A 19,164-nucleotide genomic window follows, 5' to 3' on the forward strand; every position below is an offset into this window, starting at 1 on the left:
CTTAAAAAATGCTCAGTGGCATCTCTGCAGATGATGTTAAGAGTTTGAATGCATTCAAGAAGAAGCGTCTACTTAGCAGGTCAAACATATGTATTATAACAGTTAATTATTTTTCAAAAAAATATTTTTGTATTGTAATACATCTTTGTTGAATATATCTGTTTAGACTGGTTAGTTTGGGATAGCTTCTACTGCTTTTACCATAAGAATGTCACTATGATTTTAAAATTAAGTCTAATAGATAGATATTTTTATTACTATTTTCATTATATATTTTTCTGATCCAGTGCAGTCTAATCCAAGAACACAAAATCCAGAAAGCTAAAGCCCAAATCTGTGATGGTAGCAAAATGAAAAAAATATAAAGCTGCTGCATAGAAATTTCATAGCAGAACCCTAATCTGAGTATAAAAATATTGCATTTAAATTGCTCTGCCCCCCCCCCAAAAAAATATCGCTTTGATCCTTCAGTGTGTCCTCATCCCTCATCAAGCCTTGTGTGCTCTCACAGTCACCTTGTCTATCTTTTGCTGTGATTTATTACAGCAGCAATTCTACATTTTATGTCTTTTTGTTCAGATTTATTCAGTCTGTAGTTTTAGCTTTTTCAAAAGCTGAACTACACAAGCTCATAAAAATAACAGAATTTACCTTTCAGTGACAAACTATTCTCAGTTAAGTTCTCTCATGGTGCCATAAATTTGTCCATACAGCCCCAGATTGCAAATCATGTAGATAGTGAGTTCAGTCAGGAAGTCTGTAGTGATGATCTGTAAAATACAGAGCAAGTATGCAAATGCTGACACCACAGAGCAGTGTATGTGCACGTGTATGCAAATGGACAGGCACTTTTTTTTTTAACACGTGTATGCTTATGCACACACACACACTTCAGTTATTGTCTGTATTCTGTGTGGAGTCAGCAGATAGATTAGCATAGCCAACTAATCCATCTTATTAGAAAGAGAGAGAGAGTATAAACCACAGGTTGGAGGACATGTCTTTGGAATTAAAGTTTAGCTGAGTCAGTAATATCGACTGGCAGTTCAGGAGGAGTCCTGCTGTTTAGCCCTGTAAAGAAAATCCACATGAAGAGTCCTACAGTGACATATTCTAAGGTGTGAGAGTGTGTGGGTGTTGTTTGTTTGTTCGAAGCAGAATGATGGCCACTATCTGTACTTCTCATCAGAAGTCAGTCGAGTGTGTTGAGCCATCTCTCTCTCTCTCTCTGGAGGACAGATCCATATCAAATCATAATAGATGGCGGTGCAATTTGAACAATGAATCAAAGCTGAAGCAGGTCTCACAGTGGAGCAGAGACATATCACATTTGACAGGGGCCGCATTGGATGACAGTAGGTCACATACAATCACACACACACACACAAATATATGAACGCATGGGAGGGTTACTGCATTTCACTCTGAAAGTCAAGTCTATTTCACAGCGTCATGGCTGCTCTTACTCACTATATTCCCCTGTAAAAGTTGTTCATACAAGTAATCTGTAGTTGAATCATTTTGTTCACATAAACTCTGTCCCTGACATGACTTGACATTCACTGCGGTGGCGTGTCACATCTAAAAAAATGTGGCCACGCACACACACAGAGAAGCTTAACTGGCAGAGCTGTAAAGCATCCCTCTGACTGGGCATGACTAATCACATACCTGCCTTTACACCAGGACATCCCTCTTTTTCTTTCTCCCTCCCTTCATCTCTCTCTCACCGTCACTCCCCAACTCTCCAGTACAGTTGGAAGGTGTAAATTACGAATCCCTTTTTTTAATTTGAATAATTTTTTCTCAGTTCAGTTCAAAGATTCTGTTACACTGACTACATAGTTCTTTTGTTTTTCAGCTAAGCAGTCATCGTTTTTCTAATGCACATCAATATACAGCTCAATAAGCAATCACATCACCGCTCATAACGCCATCATGTTACTGCACTCCAGACTATCGTCAGCCTCAGATTCTAAGTAAATTCAGTTTGTTGCTGGTTCAGTTCAGCACAAAATTAGGCCTATACAAGCATTAGAAGACACTTTGCCTACAGCATGCACTAGATGCTGCATACAGTCATGTTTAGCTCATTATACACTTTTATGGACAGTGTGGGCACTACCATGTTTATTTTTTCTGCCTATAAAAGCAGTGCTTAAAGGGGAAATATCGTGCTTTTTGTGATTTTCTTTTATACTGCTTTGATGTCAGATGTCTATGTTAAACATGGTCAAAGGTCCAAAACTTTAGGTGAAAGTATATAGAAATGCTCTCAAAAGTCAAAAAGCCCAGACTCCAGCCTGCTCCCAATGCTTCAGTTGCAATGTTACGTGTACTTCCTCCTCATGATGACATCAGATTGTTCACGCATGCCCACAAATGGGCGTCCATTCTGTAGTCTTTGTTGCTAAGGTTGTTCCATAGGTTGTTTGCGTTGTCCATTCACAGTAGAGTAAAGAAGGAGAAAAAGAAATGAAATCCTACTACTACTGTCCTATGCAATCAAATGAGAATTGCTTGCCTAGCACATAACCCAAAAAAGTTTTTAGTTTCTGGGAATGCTTCCAGTGATTACTTCCATGGGTGTGGCCCACTGAATATGCACAGTAGTGTTTTTCCTGCTGGCCCCGCCTGTGAGTTCACACTCGGCCCATAAATTTTACATTGGGATGACATCACGGATTTTAAAATAGCTTTTCTAGGCTCAAGGAAAGTTTTACAAATATAAAACCTTAATCAAAACCCTGAATCAAAAATGCATAATAGAAAGAGTAATACTTCACCATATTTGCAATTCAGAGTGTCCTGTCAACAGTTTTACAGACGTCTCTTTTATGATGGCAGTCTATGGGGAAAAGGCCACAGGGGATTTTTTCACTGTAATACTGCAAGTGGCCACTGGGAAAATTGGCAGCAAGGCTTAGTGGTGGCGCCATATCCAGGTCTTATTATACATCCATGTTTTGAGAGGCCTCCTGAGCAGCCGGAAGTCGGCCATGATGTAGCTTCTGGAAGCTAACCAATCAGAACAGAGTGGGCTCATCAGGAGGGGGGCCTTAAAGAGACAGGAGCTAAAACGGCCTGTTTCAGACAGAAGCTGAACTGAAGGGCTGCATAAAGGGCCAGTATACGTTAAATAAGGAGGGTTTTTTTTAACTGTAAATCATTTATTTACAAGTGAACAGTATATAATTTATGGAAAATGAGGGAAGAGAGAGGAGACATGACATTCAACAAAGGTCCCTGGCCGGAATCAAATTGGACACATGGTTGCGGTATATGGTATGAATTACTACAACCACCACAATGCCCGCTTTCACCACCATTTAGCAAGATTTTAAACAGGAGGTGACATACTGTATATCATATGGTTTAACTGACAATGGTGCCATCATTCATCAATGAATGAAGCTCCAATGTGAAAAGCTAGTGATTCGATCAGTGACAATGATGATTCAGTTGAGCTTGAGGATTCCCCGTTAAAGAAACATTTGTTCCAGTGCAGAACGCCTCGACTTAGTGTTTGAGTGCATCCCTGCTCGTCTTGACCTTGACTCAAAGACGTGTTGTGATGAGCTGTCACAGTGTTTGAAGAACTTGTACAGTAGTTGCTTGTTGTTGACTGAATTTGACTGAATTATTCAAGGCTTCTTCCATTTTGACAGAGCTGAGGTATTTATAGGCGTTGGTCTCTGCCTCTGACACTTACACGGCAACAACACACTCTCTGAAGTCTCTTCAGCAAACCAACCAATTCTGAGGGAGAGGAGGAGGAGAAATAAAGATAGCAGAGAAGCCGTGATGTGAAATATATGCCGGAGTTGTTTGCTGGAGGCTGAAATGAAATGGGACATTAAGGCCAGAGACACTGACACAAGATTTTCAGTGCTACTCATCCAGGAAGTCTTATTTCACTCACACACAAAGGAAACTGGGAGTACTTCAACAGGAATATGGTATTAAGGAATTTTGAATAGCCATCTGCACAAATGGTTGTTTCAGGGGGGCTTTTAACCATCTCCAAGCAAGGATGAGAGGGAGGCCTGGCCCAGCTCTACTCAGCTGAGAGACGGACCAGTGGCAGGGTGGAAGGCCGACCTCTGCATCCAAGTCTTACAAAGGGAGTTGCAAAGATAGAGTTTGGTTGAAAAGAATGGACTGTTGTCCAGTCATGGTGTCAGATCTGCCTGTGCTGTGTAGCAGGATAGACGGGGTGGTAACGGTTGTGAAGGCGGAGCATCCAAACTCCACATGTCATGACCTATACTGGGGTAAGTCACTCCTTGTCCACAACTCTGCACTGTCAGACATCAGTACACTGAGGGGTATAGAGGGCAAACTGACGGCTCACTTGTAATCATCCTGCGTGTAATGTTAAAATTATATCTTGGTAAATGTATCTTGTATCTTGCAATATGACTCAGCATAAGGGAGAACATAGTAAAGGACTAAAGAGTAGTGTCTACCTGCAAGTGAACAAACATTTCCACACCAAGAGGAGGGTGTGCACTACTACAAATTTAAAAGACCGTGATTGAAAGCTTGATTCAGTGCAAAAAGAAAACCCTGCATCCAATTGTAGGGGGGTATATGATACCTTGTCAAATATTTAACAACAAAGAACATATTAAAGCTTGATGTCTACTTAGATAATAATCAAATGTCTTATCATTTGTCCACATTCGCCTTTGTTCTTTCTACGCTTTGCCTCCTCTTCATCTCTGCCCCACCCTGTCACAGATTTTTTGTTTTATTCTTTATCATTTTTATACTTGTCTCTGTACTGGATATTTCATGATTATCAAATAAATCCCATTACTCAAGTGACCCTCTATTGCTCTGAATGACACCCGGAACAGAGGGCAGATCTAGCATTTCAACTTGTAGAACATTGTCCAGCTGTCACGCTTGATAGCTTTGATGAACTCTTTTCTTTTAGGACTGGGATTACTAGGTCTCACCTCCTACTCTATTTTATTAAAAGCCTGTGTTCCTAACGGACCGCCGATACTTGCAGTGTCATTGTCTCAGTCTCTCTTTGATCAAAGCACCTTGTTAAACTGTGACGGCTCATGCTAAAAGGAGGGCATTGAATTTATATCCAGAAACAATCTCTACCCTTCCTCACTCCCTGTCTGTTTCTCCTCACAGATTTGCTTCCACAGAGGTAGAAAGTGAGTCCTGGTGTATGTAAGATTCACCACAATGGAAATCAAATCAGCTAACTGGCTGATTGAGACTGTCCTCACCAGAAAAATGGCAGCACTGGCCATTAAAATAACTTATTTAGAATTGACTAGTATGTCAGTGTCCCACTACAAAACGTCTGCCTAACTTTAATACCAGTGACTCCAGTTTGCTTCCTGTCTTGGTTTTAACAATGACAATCTTTCCCTAACCATCCCTAACTAATTTTAGTCACCTGAACATAACCAAATCCGCACCATGATGGCAGACTCTTTGTTTTTCCTCCTCATCTTTGCCTTTTTTTTATCTTGACACCCCCTCTGTTTGGTTGATCTTGCTACCCCACATTCTCCTTATTATGTCCATGTACACAGAAAACGTCCCATTGCACATCATACCACCATATCAAAGGTATGTGCTCATAGAATTAGGTTTTGTCACCTTTGATGTTGAATTATCCTGCAGCTGTGCATGGTTTATGATAATTCCCTAAATGTACAGGACAGACAAAGATTAAACTGAGCCTGCTTTTAGTCTTTCTTTTGTACTGACTTTTTCCCATTGGTCTCCCCTCCATCATCCTGTCCTATTGTGAGTGTGACTAATTTTAACTAGGACTGAAAAAAGTCTTTTTTAAAGTCTTATTCAAGAAATGTTTTGTACCCTGAGTGGAAAATCAGGAATAGACACAGGAAAATGACATCTCTCTGTCCTCTGTGCTGTTTGCAAGTGGGTTAGGCTGGTATCCTGCGTGGTCCAGCGACTCCCTGTCGGACCTGTGGAATGACAGGCACATTGTGTGACAGCACAAAAGCAAAACAATGAGAGGATGATTCTGTCTTTATTTTTCCACTGCCTCGGGCAACTACTTTCAGACTGTCTGGTCTCTCAAGAAGTTGTTACACCAGAGAGTCCAGCATAGTTCTCATTAGTGTAAACAGTGTTTTAGTATTCCAGAGATTACTACGCCCCCCTGCTTAGTCTTCTATCCACCTGGTTTAGGAGGTTAACGTGCACAACATGAATGAGGAGGCAGAGGGAGAAGGAGAGAAGGGAAAAAAAGGGATGAGTGGGGGTGTGGAAGGAAAGAATTAAAAAGTCAATGAGGCTCACTTGATAAGTGTGTGTGTTTGTGTGAGTGTGTGTGCATGTTTGTCTGCAGCTCTTATCAGTGGTAAAACAGCATAGGTTAATTCTCATTCAGCAGGGTTCAGAGACTGTGTGTGTGTGTGTGCCTGTGTGCGTGAGTGTGTGTGTGTTTGTGTGTGATGGTTTGTGCTTCAGTGCATCTGTGTATATGTGATGAGGCTCTTACGTCCTTCAGACAAGGACAGTGAAGGTGTTACAGTCTGTCCACTGTGGATAAAGACTACAGCAGAACTACAGATGTAGCACGTTTAAAATGTAGTAGAAAGAGCTGCAATATTACAGCATGACATATAGTTATATAGTTCAATGTGCTAAATATGCTTTGGTCTCGGCTATAACAGACTGCGTTCACAGTTATCACCAGCGGGAACAGACAAACACCTTATTCTCACATCTTTATGGCTGAGTTATCACTCTTAACACATTGAACCAAAACCTTTCAATCAATACCACATTAAGTCTGTAGATCAAGCAGACACGGAGCATTTATCTCTGGAAATTATAGTGAAAAATTAAGACTAAAGTTTTGTGCAGAATTACATTTTTAAAATAAGATTTATGTGGTGCTGAGAAGAAAAAATATGGCCTTTTGTTAAGGCTAGGAAGTGGTTTTTCAGTCACCTGTTACCACGGTTAGCAAAATAAAAGGAGACCTTATGTATGTTTATATTCATTATTGAAGAAGCTATAATAAGTCTTACTAAAAAAATATTTTTAAAGAATCTGTAGTAGTAGTCATTGCAGGGGTTAGTTGCACTTCTTAGCACCGCACTTCCCAGAAATCAATCAATCAATCAAACTGTATGATTATGTTGTTTGGATTTCAAGTTAGAGTTTCTGCGGGTTGTTGTGCCTGATAGCAGAACTATGAGTTATGCATTAAGAAGTAGAGAGCAGGTTTGGGTGAAGCTGTGAATCAATGCTTGCATTGTTTTAAGATGACGTCATTGTGCATACAAAGACTAGTTTCATACAGCGTGATTAGTATAGTTCTAGCAGGCAATACGAGGCAGCAAAACCTCACATCTTACTGATTTGTAGCGCAGGAGATTGATTATGTTGAACTGCACCTCTGACCAGTGAAACGTTCACTTTAAATGAACATTCAGCTGAAGCACAGAATACTGTTCCTCCTGCAATGCTGTACCAGACAGAAATTCACAACACCTTTATTATAATCATGAATGTGATATTTGAACCTTTTCTGCAAATCTCCAACACTGTCATTTCTAAAAGTGCAACTGCGTTAACCATCAGAGAAAAAAAATGGGCTACCAACACTGAAAGATGGATTTACATTTATTTATTAGTTATTAGTCATTTAGTTATTTGTGACATAACCAGTCTAATTTACTGGCCATTGCCAACTATTCTACATAGCCTAACCTATGCTAAAAGTAACTCTGGTGCCTTTACCCCATTGTAATCTAGTTTGTTTAGGTGGTGAAATGCTGCCAGTCATTGCAGATGATCTCAATGAATTCTGATACTGCTAGAAGCATTTTGCTCTATAGAACGAGTTGTTTCCTTCCTCTGTCTCTATGTGTTGACCTTATATTTGGATCTCTAGGTTTGTTTATCGTAAGTAAAAGTGAACTTACTTAAGTGAAGTATGAAGTGTGTCAGTGTAAATGGACTCAAACTGAAGGACAACAATGGATCTTTTTTATATTTGTTGGTCTGAACCAACAGAACTGAGCTGCAGGTGTGAACATTGCCTGCTGTAAATGCTTTTGACCAACAGGTGCCCCTAATGCATTCCTGAAGCCTTGAATGCCCAACAAAAGTGTCTGGAAAGCCTCAATGCTTCCATCAAGGGCCCTTTTTTCCTTCTGTGCCTGTTTATCCATGGTAGCTACCACAGTATCTTGGATGCATATCTTATATCTTAAGTATTTATCTACATCAAACAACAAACTGCTCAAAATAAAACTTTCACTTTCCCCAAATGTTAATGTTCATGTGCTACACATTGTTTTTCTAAGGACTCTGATACCACCATCTGTCACCAGATGCAGCATCTTCAGCGTAATGAAAATGCCACTCTCTCCAGATCTCTCTTATTAAACCACATTTTGAGGCCACCTCCTAATGTGCACTCACAGGCAATCATCACTCATACAGTACTGTTCGCAGAGGGAAATGACTTTCCTCCCTCCTGTCCTCTCTTTCTTTTTCTCCCTTATTGTTTTGCTGTTATACTTTGCTATTTCTTTATTTTTTTTACATATCTTGCTAATGTTCAGTATTTGCCTTTTTCACTATTTATTTCTTGGTGAGCTGTTTTAGTGTTTTGTCTGTATGTGTGTGATATGAGGAAGAGGAGGAACTGGATGTTTCTTATGGACACCAAAGTGTCCAAACATCAACAACAGGTCTTATAGTAAGCCATCGAACTGGCTTTTTTGATATGGCACCCGAAATATTTAGTAATCCTTTATAGTAATATACTTTGTTTTAACATGAGTGTAATTATAATGTTAATAGTTTGTTGAGTAACATTCAGTGAGATCACAATTGTTTTTCATTCATTCTCTGGAATCTAATCTTTCACTCTGACAGCCCAGATGTTGTTTATTCCAGTCTGGTGCCACATCATGGCCTCCTGTACTCGAGAGGCAACCTACACTTTAAACATTTTACATTAAAAAAATTCCACAACAAAGCAATAAACCCTCCTATCTAAGTTTCATCTAATTAAGCATTAAAGGAAAGATGTTACATTTAACTAAACAACAGCCTTTACTCACAGTGGACACCATTTGCGTGTGTGCGCGCGTGTGTGTGTTTGTGTGTGTGTGTTTGTGTGTGTGTGTGTGTGTGTGTGTGTGTGTGTGTGTGTGTGTGTGTGTGTGTGTGTGTGTGTGTGAGAGAGAGAGAGAGATAGATGGAAGTGGAGTGGAGGTTATCTGTGCTATCAGGGCCCTGCCTTTAGATGCTCCTGGGCTGTACAAAATAGATGACAGTTGTGATGAATGAGCTGCATTTCACACTCTTAGGCTGAAACACACACACACACACACACACACACACACACACACACACACACACACACACACACACTGTACAAATCCATATACATAGACCCACTCAGACACACGAAATGCAATCAGTGTGCACATTCACACTCATCCTTTCCCAAAACTATCCAGCTTTTAGCTGATTTTTGTTTTCTTTTGTTCTTTTCTCATTTTTCGAAGTGAGGACTTTTTGATGTGCGTGAGGATGGATGAGCATGTGAGTGAGGGATGTAAAAGGCAGACTCTAAATGTGCAGGAAAAAACAGGTGCTGACTCATCTACAACTCCCTCTCCAAATATCACCTCTTTTTTCAGCACTACTTCCCTCTGACAACCAGTGCTAACAAAATGTCACGTCTTTCCTCCCAGGACTGAACATTGAGTAGCCTTCTAAGCCGAACAAAACACCAACCAGCTCTCCTCTCACTTCTCTTTACTTCCTCTGATAACCCTCCTATAACCCACAAAAGTACCCACTCAACTTCTTTCCTAGTTACAAATTTCATCCTTTGATATTCATACACTATTCATCAGTATATATTTTTCATTTCTTTCTGCATATTTTGTCATTAATTGTCGTAATTTACCTGTTAATGTACCCACCGCCCCTCAACCTGTCATGTCTGCTTCTATTTTAGTTTGTGATTTTCAACATTTCATGTCTACGTACAGTTTTTCTTAGTCAGATGTCAAAACAAATTAAAAACAATTGACTGAGCTTCCTTTTGGCATCAGAGAAAGCTAAAGAAACACGACGACAACAACACCACTTATCCACTGCTTACAGTGTTGCCATAACATCATTACCTCTGCAGTCGGCAGTTTGCCAACACACCTACAAACCTACTCCAGGGACGTGGGTGCCAAAAGAAAGATGCCCTCTGAGCAGGTGTTCTCTTCTACATCCACTTGAGCTGGGCATTTATCTCCACGGGGATAAATGTTGAGGATTTCTCACTTGAACTGAAAAAGATAACAAACATGTTTATCTTTACAAGTCCAAGAAATTTGTCATTCGTTCTGACTTACATTTCCCACCCTGAGAGAACAGACATGAACGTGTTGCATTCATCTGTGTGTTATCGGTGTTGGTGGAGCAGTAACTGATGGAGAAAACAAGAAAGACAGGTAGAGGGAAAGTACACACGTCCCTTACTTCAGTCCTGATGCTGCTGGAGAAACTGTGGTCTATTTTTTTTCTAGCTGAATTTGTCCTTGTATTGTTGAGCGTTACAGGAAAATTGTGACTCTAGGAAGAATCTCATGCTTTCTTCTCCTGATGGACTGACATCAAAACTTGATGTTTGATATTGATCTTCAATAGCAAAAAGCTGTCAAAGTTGTTTGTGGCGGTGCTGCAAATATCTTGACATGTCTGTCTGTGGCTGATAATCCATGGAAATAACAAAAATACAAAATGTAACAGCAAAATAGTTTCAGGCAGGGTAATTACATCACCAAAAGTTGTTTTTAACCATGGAAAATGTTTTTTGGAGACTTTTCAATTCAGCTATGCCGCAAGTCAAACACATATCATCACAGCCAGTGACCAGGAGGTGACTCACTGACCAAACTGACTTCAGGCTTTGCTCTGGCCTCATTATCAAAAAGTCAGAGTGTGGTCTGTGTATTAGGTTCTGTACTGTACAATATTTTCATTAAAACAGCCTCCCTCCTGTGAGTGGGGTATGTTTAGTGAGGGAACGAGAAAGCTACGCATCTGAAATCTGAAATCACGTTGAAACAAATGGAAGTGTAAGATTGAGAGTCACACAGCGCTCTTGGAGAGTGAAAGAAAGGAGCAGCGCTGGACAAGATTATAATAGAAAGGCAGATGAAAAAGATGAGATGACTGATGAGGGTGGACGAGCGGTGGATGATGTGTCAAAGTTAAGCATGAAATTGAGAATTTGGAGTGGACAGCTAAATCTTTTTTTTTTTTTTTTTTAACATATTTTTGCCTTTCTATTGTGTCACCAAATGGATGCAGTTATCAGAACTTCAAGTTGTTCTCAGCTGACAGTCTGTCACTCTCACACACAATCAGATGGACAGACTAAAGGGGATCTGAGGGTGCCAGCCACTTCAAGTCTGCTCACTTTGATCTCTCTCCCTCTGTCTCTTTACATGTCTCTTTCTGTCTCATACACACGTATACAGGATATCTCTAACAGCTTGTATTGCATTTATTAGATAGCGTACAGTAAAAAGTGACAGGAAACACAGGCTGGGAAGCAGGAGGTCATGCGAGCAAGGTTTACAAGCCAGCCTCGTGGCTACATGCTATGCATCTCACATCACCACCAGGGTGCCCCTTTACTCTCACAGCTTCGCCCAGTTAAGTTTCTGTGAGGGCTGAAAGGATCTTGGGGTGTGCAGTCAGCAGATTGCTGTTTAGTGAAGGTGCAGTGTGTATTATGAGGCTGGGGAGAGGGCATCGATCTCTATCAGCACTCCCATAGGATAAATCCACCCACAGAGTGACAGGAACCACACACAGTATATTAATTGAACTCAAAGCTGTATTTAGTATGCTTTAATAGATACACTTCAAAGGCAGAATTATGTAATTATTTTACTGTTTTGAAAACAAAAAATTATCATGGAACAATTATACTCTGGTACGTTACGATAAATGAAGCATATTAATGATAATTACTTCTCTGTGGTAGCTTAATTCCTCTCTGTGCTAACTGAATTTAATTTCTACAGACATTTTTATACTAACATGCTAAGAGCTGAGGAGGAAACAGCTGTGACATTTGGGGATTTATAAAAAAGTCGCTAGTAGAACTGAAACTGATCCAAAAACGTAAACTGTGTCCTTCCTAAGTCATATTTAAGCAGCGTGTTCCTGAAAAATGTCTAGATTCAGCTCATTTACTCAGTTCTGTGACAAAATGCTGAAAGAACACCATACATCGGCAGATGTGGATGACCTTGTTTTCAAGACACTGTGGGGGTAATTTCAAGATGACTTTAGATCACCTTTCTGTCAGTGTAAGGCCTTAAGTAAGTGTAAGTGTTTTAATTCATCCATAGTTTATACTGTATATCTTCTCTTGTGTCTTTAAATTATTCTATATAATGCCAAAATCAGATGTACTCATACATGAAAAATTGCCAATAGAGTAATTGATTTTTAGATTTATATATGCTATTTCAACCTAGTGTGAAAACATTCATTCATCCTTTAGCCTTGTAGGTAATGGGTCTGTCCATATGAATTAAAAGGCATGTAATCTATGTTGCAGAAACCCGGGAGGACCGCACTAAAAGACTGTTCAGACACTACACTGTGGGATCCTACGACAACTTCACCTCATACAGGTATAACCTCGATTTCCCAGCAAATTTGCCACTGCACAGTGTTGGCCATGTTTATCAGAGTATACTGTGCTGCACGAAGTATATGAGTCATATCACTCGTGCACAGAGTCAACAGTTTCCTTATCTCAACAGGAGTAATGAAGTGCATGTGAGAAGGTGTTTGAGTGCTGTGGAGCTGCTGCCATCTAAAGGCATCAAGCTGCCAGTGCACTCAGTTCAAATTGTGAAATGCACCTGATATTGTATTGCATAACACTTTTTATCTGTATTTTGGCCTCTGTGTGCGTGTGTGTGTGTGTGTGTGTGTGTGTGTGTGTGTGTGTGTGTGTGTGTGTGTGTGTGTTCATCCGTGGGTGTATGTGCACTATGCATACACCTGCATAGTATATACTTGCATGTGTGTAATGATCTGCATGGTTTTGTGCCTTACATTTATTGATTTGCCACCAGGATATGGTTAATCAAGCTGTCAATAGTTTGTTTTTGTTGTTGTTGTTGTTGTTTGTTTGTTTTGTTTTGTTGTTGTTGTTCTTTATGCTCAGTTCAAGTCTTTCTTTTGTTTTTGCTGGCCTCTCTCAAGCTGATATTTATTGTGCAAAGAATGAGAGTGCTCCCTCTCCTCTAAATCAGATCTGTTAGCTGAGAGTGGAGTAGCAAGCTATGTTTGGTTTTGTTATGATGCAAATTCGCGCTTTAATGCCAGAGTGTGTTCGTTATAGACATAGCTAGTCTGAGTGAGCACCCACTTTCTCAGCCTTTTATGAAATGTCAGGTTTTAGTTGGATTAAATGTCACTTCTGTTACCAGAGCTCCAGGGCTGTAGAATTACCATTACTACAGGCACTAGCCTGTGATAGTCTACAATGTCCAAATAAAATACCAGTCTGCCAAATGTTGCACATGAATCCCAGATGAGTTAAGTTAAATAATGTCTTAGATGGAAATACTAACTGCAGTCTAAGGAATAATTGAATCACAAAAGGACAGGTTTATTTGAGGAAACATTTACAATTTTCAATTGCGACTCTTACATCATAGTTTTTACTTTGTTGAGCTATGTGGGCGTCCACAGATTCTGAACAGGGAAAATGAGCATATTGCAATAATGCGGCATTTTGGGGCATAGTGCAGAGATGAAAGCATAGTGGATGAAAGGGTTCAGACTGAAACAAAGCATCTTACTGATGCTTAACCAGTGGGTTTTCTGTGCAAAATAATTGGTTCAAAAGTGGATAGATAGTTTTTTATGAAACCAAACCTTTGACCTCCCTCCTGCAGAAAGGTTTGTTACGGATCTCCTGGCTCCACCAACAGGAGCTCTGTGTTCCCTTGGTAAGTCTGAGAGAGTGGAGTGTAACTAAGCTAATGGAGACTGCAGCCACCCACTGAGTTGCAGCCTGAACACTAGCCCTCTACATCTGCCTGAGCTGTGAGGTAGGAAGACTGACAAAGCTGAAAATCATAAAATACTACAAAACTCTTGGCTGTAGTGAAGGTGTTCAGGCTGTAAACTGGCAGCAGTCCCCTAAGTGAAAGTGTGTTGTGACAAGATTGGAAGATACAGGTAACGCCACAGGTGCTTTGTCATTTGTGTACACCAAGTTTAGTTTAAAAAATAATGGGTTTATGCTGCCACATCTACATCTAAGGTGCAACATATTCAGACCACCTGTATAATTTTATTTACATCTCTTTTGTATTAGGTATGTTTTAGTTTTCTTCCCTCCTTTCTTTTACATCCTTAACCATCTTCATTTTAGAAATTCATAAGAACTCATACTTACTTGAATATTCCCTGAATGGGTGGTCTGAATATTTTCTGCACACACAACCAGCCGTCAATCTGTCCGATCAGCAGATGCTGATGCTCGCTTTTTGCTGCTTAAGACTGCTTTGCTAACTCGCCTTTGGTTTTGGCTCACAGGCTTTGGACAAAAATGCGTGGCTTGAAAAAGATACATTAAAGTGTGTGCAGAGCAGCACAGGTTAACACCATCTAACAGCCTCTAACACTCAACACAGAGGAAAATCAGGCAGTGATGAACTGCTCACTTACTTTTTTTCCTCCTATTCCCTCTGTCATTAGTCAGGGGATAATATTGCATCTGAGCCATCTCTGTCAGTTTCTTTAGCAGAAGCCCTCGACACCCTCCTCAGCTGCAGTCTCATCTGAAGGATCAGCAGGAAGATTGATTCACTCTTAGGTTTTATCCCAAAGATACTTCAATCACGAGGACTCTCTTGCCTGCTCACACTCTCACTCTTATTCTCTCTGTCTCTCTACCTCTGTGTGTGTGTGTGTGTGTCTGTGTGTCTCTCGCTCTCTCTCAACATACTATTACAACCTCTGGGAATCCTGATCCTGCTTACTTGCTTGCTTGGCTTTTAACTTGATTGGTTAACAGGAAAGGAAGTACAGGTGTGTGTGTCTGTGTGTGTGTGTGTGTGTGTGTGTGTGTGTGTGAGTGTCCCTCCATCTCCTCCCACTTCCCTAACACCCCGACTCCCCCCTATTCGACCAACCCTTTTTACTCTCCTGCCCTCCCTTCTCGCCCCGCTTGCCCCTCTCGCTTCGTGTGTGTGAGGATGGTGTTGGATTCATACCTGCTCTCCCTCTGCTCTCTCCTTCATAGTGACTATATCATAGAGGAGAAGAATGCTGTTTTACAGAAGAAAGAAAATGAGGGGTTTGGCTTTGTCCTGCGGGGAGCCAAAGGTGAGATAACATACAGAGACACACACAAACACACACCGTTGCCAACACGTCCACATTCACTTCTTACCTGTTTTTGCAACGTTTGTGAGTTTTGCGGTGAGAAATGCTGTAGTTTGTTGATCTGAGTCACAGAGTACGGCTCAGTCTGTATTGTTACTGTGTGAGTCAACAGCACGACCAGCTTTGGTCAACACTCAGCTTGTATACTCAGATGCTCTCAGGGATCTATGTATGTGTGTGTGTGTGTGTGTGTGTATACGTGTAAGTGTGTATTTTTGGGAGCGTGTGTAGCCCCTTTGGTGGCGTCATCCTTGGCTGAGCTGTCAGCTATCTGTCCCATCTGTTCCCCACACATGGCGTTCAGTTTTAGTGGAGACACACTCCTCTCTCCCCTCCTCCCCTTATTTCTCTCGTCTTTGCTCTGTCTGTCCTTGTTTTTCTTCCTCTCTGCTCTCCTCCACCTCCTTCATATCCTTCCTGTCCTCCATCATTATCCTCACAAAATGTTTTACCCGATCGCTTTCATGCCTTTCCACATTTTAACTGAAATTGCCTCTCTACTCATCTCCATCACCACAAATTCATTTTACTCTTACACGTGCCAGCTCCCTGCTCGGGCTGGTTACTATGGCAACCCTTCTCAGGCACCTTGCCGGGAGTCTGAGTATGCTTTACTGCTCCATCACTCACTACCATGGATCTTGGCTCACCCCGCTCTCTTTTACTCACTCTGTCTTTTACTCCCCAGTACTCTTAAACACGCACGCACGCACACACACACACACACACACTGCAGTTCACTTAGTGGTCCTCTGAGAACTCTCATGTGTCAGTGATTTAGTTGGATTCGCTCCAAGATTAAATGGAGTTTGTGGTAGCACACTCACTTAACAAAGTGTGCCTGTGAATGTGTGTGTGTGTCTTTTTTGTGAAGACATGCTGCATGCAGTTGTGCAAGTGCTAGAATATGATCGTATGCAGCTATATCTATCAATAATGTGGTTTAGCTGCAGCATGCACCAGCAGAACATCTGCTTACAGTGTTCCTGTCCACTACGCTCAGACATCTTTAGTACACGAATGGAACTAAACACAGTGCAAATCTATTCATTAAATATTTTTTGTAACGCTAGAAGCGCAGGTTTAAAAAATTCATTATTCCCTCTAAGGAAATTAAAATGGAGCAGGCAGAATTTTCCAAAAAGACTTTGGTGCATGTAATACATTTTCTGTGATCTTGTTGTGGTCATTTGCAATCTCATTTACTAGAGAAGCAAAAATGAATCCAAAGCAAACTATAGATTTTACTTAACTGTTCTGGACGGGTATTCTCGGTGTGTTTCTTCTTAGCTGAGACACCCATCGAGGAGTTCACCCCCACCCCAGCGTTCCCTGCCCTGCAGTACCTGGAGTCTGTGGACGTGGAGGGAGTGGCCTGGAGGGCTGGCCTGCGGACAGGAGACTTCCTCATTGAGGTAAGTAAGGACAGCTCTTCACTTGCTTCTTCATCTGTCTTTATGTCATTGATGAACCCAATAGTGACGACCTTGAACAAAGAACAAAAGCAAACAATGACACATTCTGAACAGTCCTATGGTGCATTTGTGGATATGGCGTGTATTTCTTCCTATGTGTACAAAGAGGATTTGTAGAAATATATCATCCTGGCTTTGTGTGTGCGTGTTTTCTCCTAGGTAAACGGGGTGAATGTAGTGAAGGTGGGCCATAAGCAGGTGGTGTCTTTGATCCGGCAAGGAGGCAACAGGCTACTGATGAAGGTGGTGTCCGTCACACGCAAACCTGAGTCTGAGGAAGTCGTTCGCAAGAAAGGTAAGGACCAGAAAGATGGGAGGGTGGGTTGTGAAAAAAGTACTTGCTAATTTCATATCTTTCTATCATTGCAATTATAAAGTACTAACTACTATAAAAATAGATAGTTTTCTACTTGTTAGAGTGATGGCTTGAAGTAAATTGTGATGTATTTTAACATGGCGCAGGTATTTTCTCTCAGGTTGTCTCAGTTATTGGATTATGAATTTTGGGATTGTAATGTGATGGAGACGTGTAGTGAAGATAAGTGATATGTATATCTTGAGAAGATATGTGTGTTTCCGTTGTCAAGGTGATTTTTGTACCACATTTCCCTGCTGTAAATTCATGTGGTTTCCATGTCAACCACAGCTCGCCATTACTCAGCTCCCACACAGTCCTGGCACTATGACCTCAGGATTGTGTACACTGCAAAGGGTGTGTGTGTGTGTGTGTGTGTGTGTGTGTGTGTGTGTGTGTGTGTGTGTGTGTGTGTGTGTGTGTGTGTGTGTGTGTGTGTGCGTGTGTGCGTGTGTGTGTGTGTGTGCGGTAGATTGGTCACCTCCTTTGCAATTATTGAGATACAGAGACAGTGATAAATGGGTTTGACCTAGTTTCATTGGGACAGTACTGTATCACTGTATCAACTGAATCCTGCTAGTCGGGGCCTTGTAGTCTCTTTGTCTCTCGCTCACCTCTGGTGTCTTTGTGTCTTTCCTTATGCTTGTCTCCTTTAAATAAACCCAGTCTCTTGATTAGACAATTTCCATCATTATTCCAGATATTTTAAGTTGTATTTGTCCTTGATTTTGTTAATGTTGGTCTGAAAATGTTATATAATCTGAGAAAAAAAAATCTTAATTCAAGGTCCTCTCATTAGCTTTTTTCTGAGCTCTCAGCATCATCTCACATTGATGGAGTTTTGCTCAGTTGTTATAATTTAAATTAACATAATTGGATTGTTTACTTGCTTTGAACATATTTAGCATTTGTGTAGTGTAACACCATTATGATAGATATTTGGGAAACATATGAATATATGTATGCATAATGGCTTTTATTTGGAGTAGGTTTTACCTTTAATAAGTAGTTCATATCCATTTCAGTTTGTCTTGTTGCCTCCTTTGAAGCTTGCTTAACTCTGCTTGCGTTTAAGCTGGTGATATCAAAGACATGTGAGTAGCTGGTAGAGGGAATAAGGTTGGTAGTTTGGTCTAGGGCTGCAACTAACGATTATTTTTATTACCGATTAATCTGACGATTATTTTCTTGATTAATCGAATAGTTGTTTGGCACATAAAATGTCAGAAAATGGTGAAAAATGTTTTTCCCAGAGCCCAAAGTGACATCCTCAAATGTCTTGTTTGTCCACAACAGTCCACAACTCAAAGATATTCAATTTATTGTCATAGAAGACTAAAGAAACCAGCAAATATTCATATTTGACAAGCTGGAATCAGAGAATGTAGACGTTTTTTTCTTTAAAAAATGACAAAAATATCAAGATAGTTGGCAATTAATTTAATAGATGGCAACTAACTGATTAATCGTTGCAGCTCTGGGTTGGTCATTTATTGTGAATTGCAGAAAAGATGGGCAGACAGATTCAAGTGAAGACACACAAACTGTGCAAACAGCTGTAGACAAGATGGAGTGTGTCTGGTGTTTCAGAGCCGAGGGAGACCGGGATTCTTCACTCCTGTTTCAAACTTCTCCTAAATGTCTTTTTTAAATCCTGAGCTGTGTTGAACACCTTCTCCCGCCGCACTGCTCCTCCTTTGGGACTTACTCTGCATATTGTGCCGCACCTTAACACAAATGCACAGACACACGCACGCACAGACACACACACACGCACACAGTCTTGCAAGCAAACACACATACATAAAACACACATTCTCTGCACCATGCGAGGCCTCACTACTGCCACCGTTGCCATGGTGACTACAC

The 19,164-nt window shown here is 40.7% G+C and overlaps 1 protein-coding gene across 4 annotated transcripts in view; it reads left to right on the forward strand.

The window, feature by feature from the left end:
• shank3a (SH3 and multiple ankyrin repeat domains 3a) overlaps positions 1-19,164 on the forward strand; it is a 174,517-nt gene that overhangs the window by 139,637 nt on the left and 15,716 nt on the right. For all 4 annotated transcript variants that reach the window (XR_010928391.1, XM_067589522.1, XM_067589523.1 and 1 more), the window contains exons 15-18: positions 12,614-12,689; positions 15,323-15,405; positions 16,756-16,880; positions 17,100-17,235. Coding sequence is in view for 3 of the 4 variants with exons in the window: in XM_067589522.1 (XP_067445623.1) it covers positions 12,614-12,689; positions 15,323-15,405; positions 16,756-16,880; positions 17,100-17,235 (420 nt within the window). In the remaining variant the exon portion in view is untranslated. The remainder of the gene's footprint in view (positions 1-12,613; positions 12,690-15,322; positions 15,406-16,755; positions 16,881-17,099; positions 17,236-19,164) is intronic.

Source organism: Thunnus thynnus, chromosome 5, assembly GCF_963924715.1.
Source record: "Thunnus thynnus chromosome 5, fThuThy2.1, whole genome shotgun sequence".
NCBI classification, from domain to species: domain Eukaryota; kingdom Metazoa; phylum Chordata; class Actinopteri; order Scombriformes; family Scombridae; genus Thunnus; species Thunnus thynnus.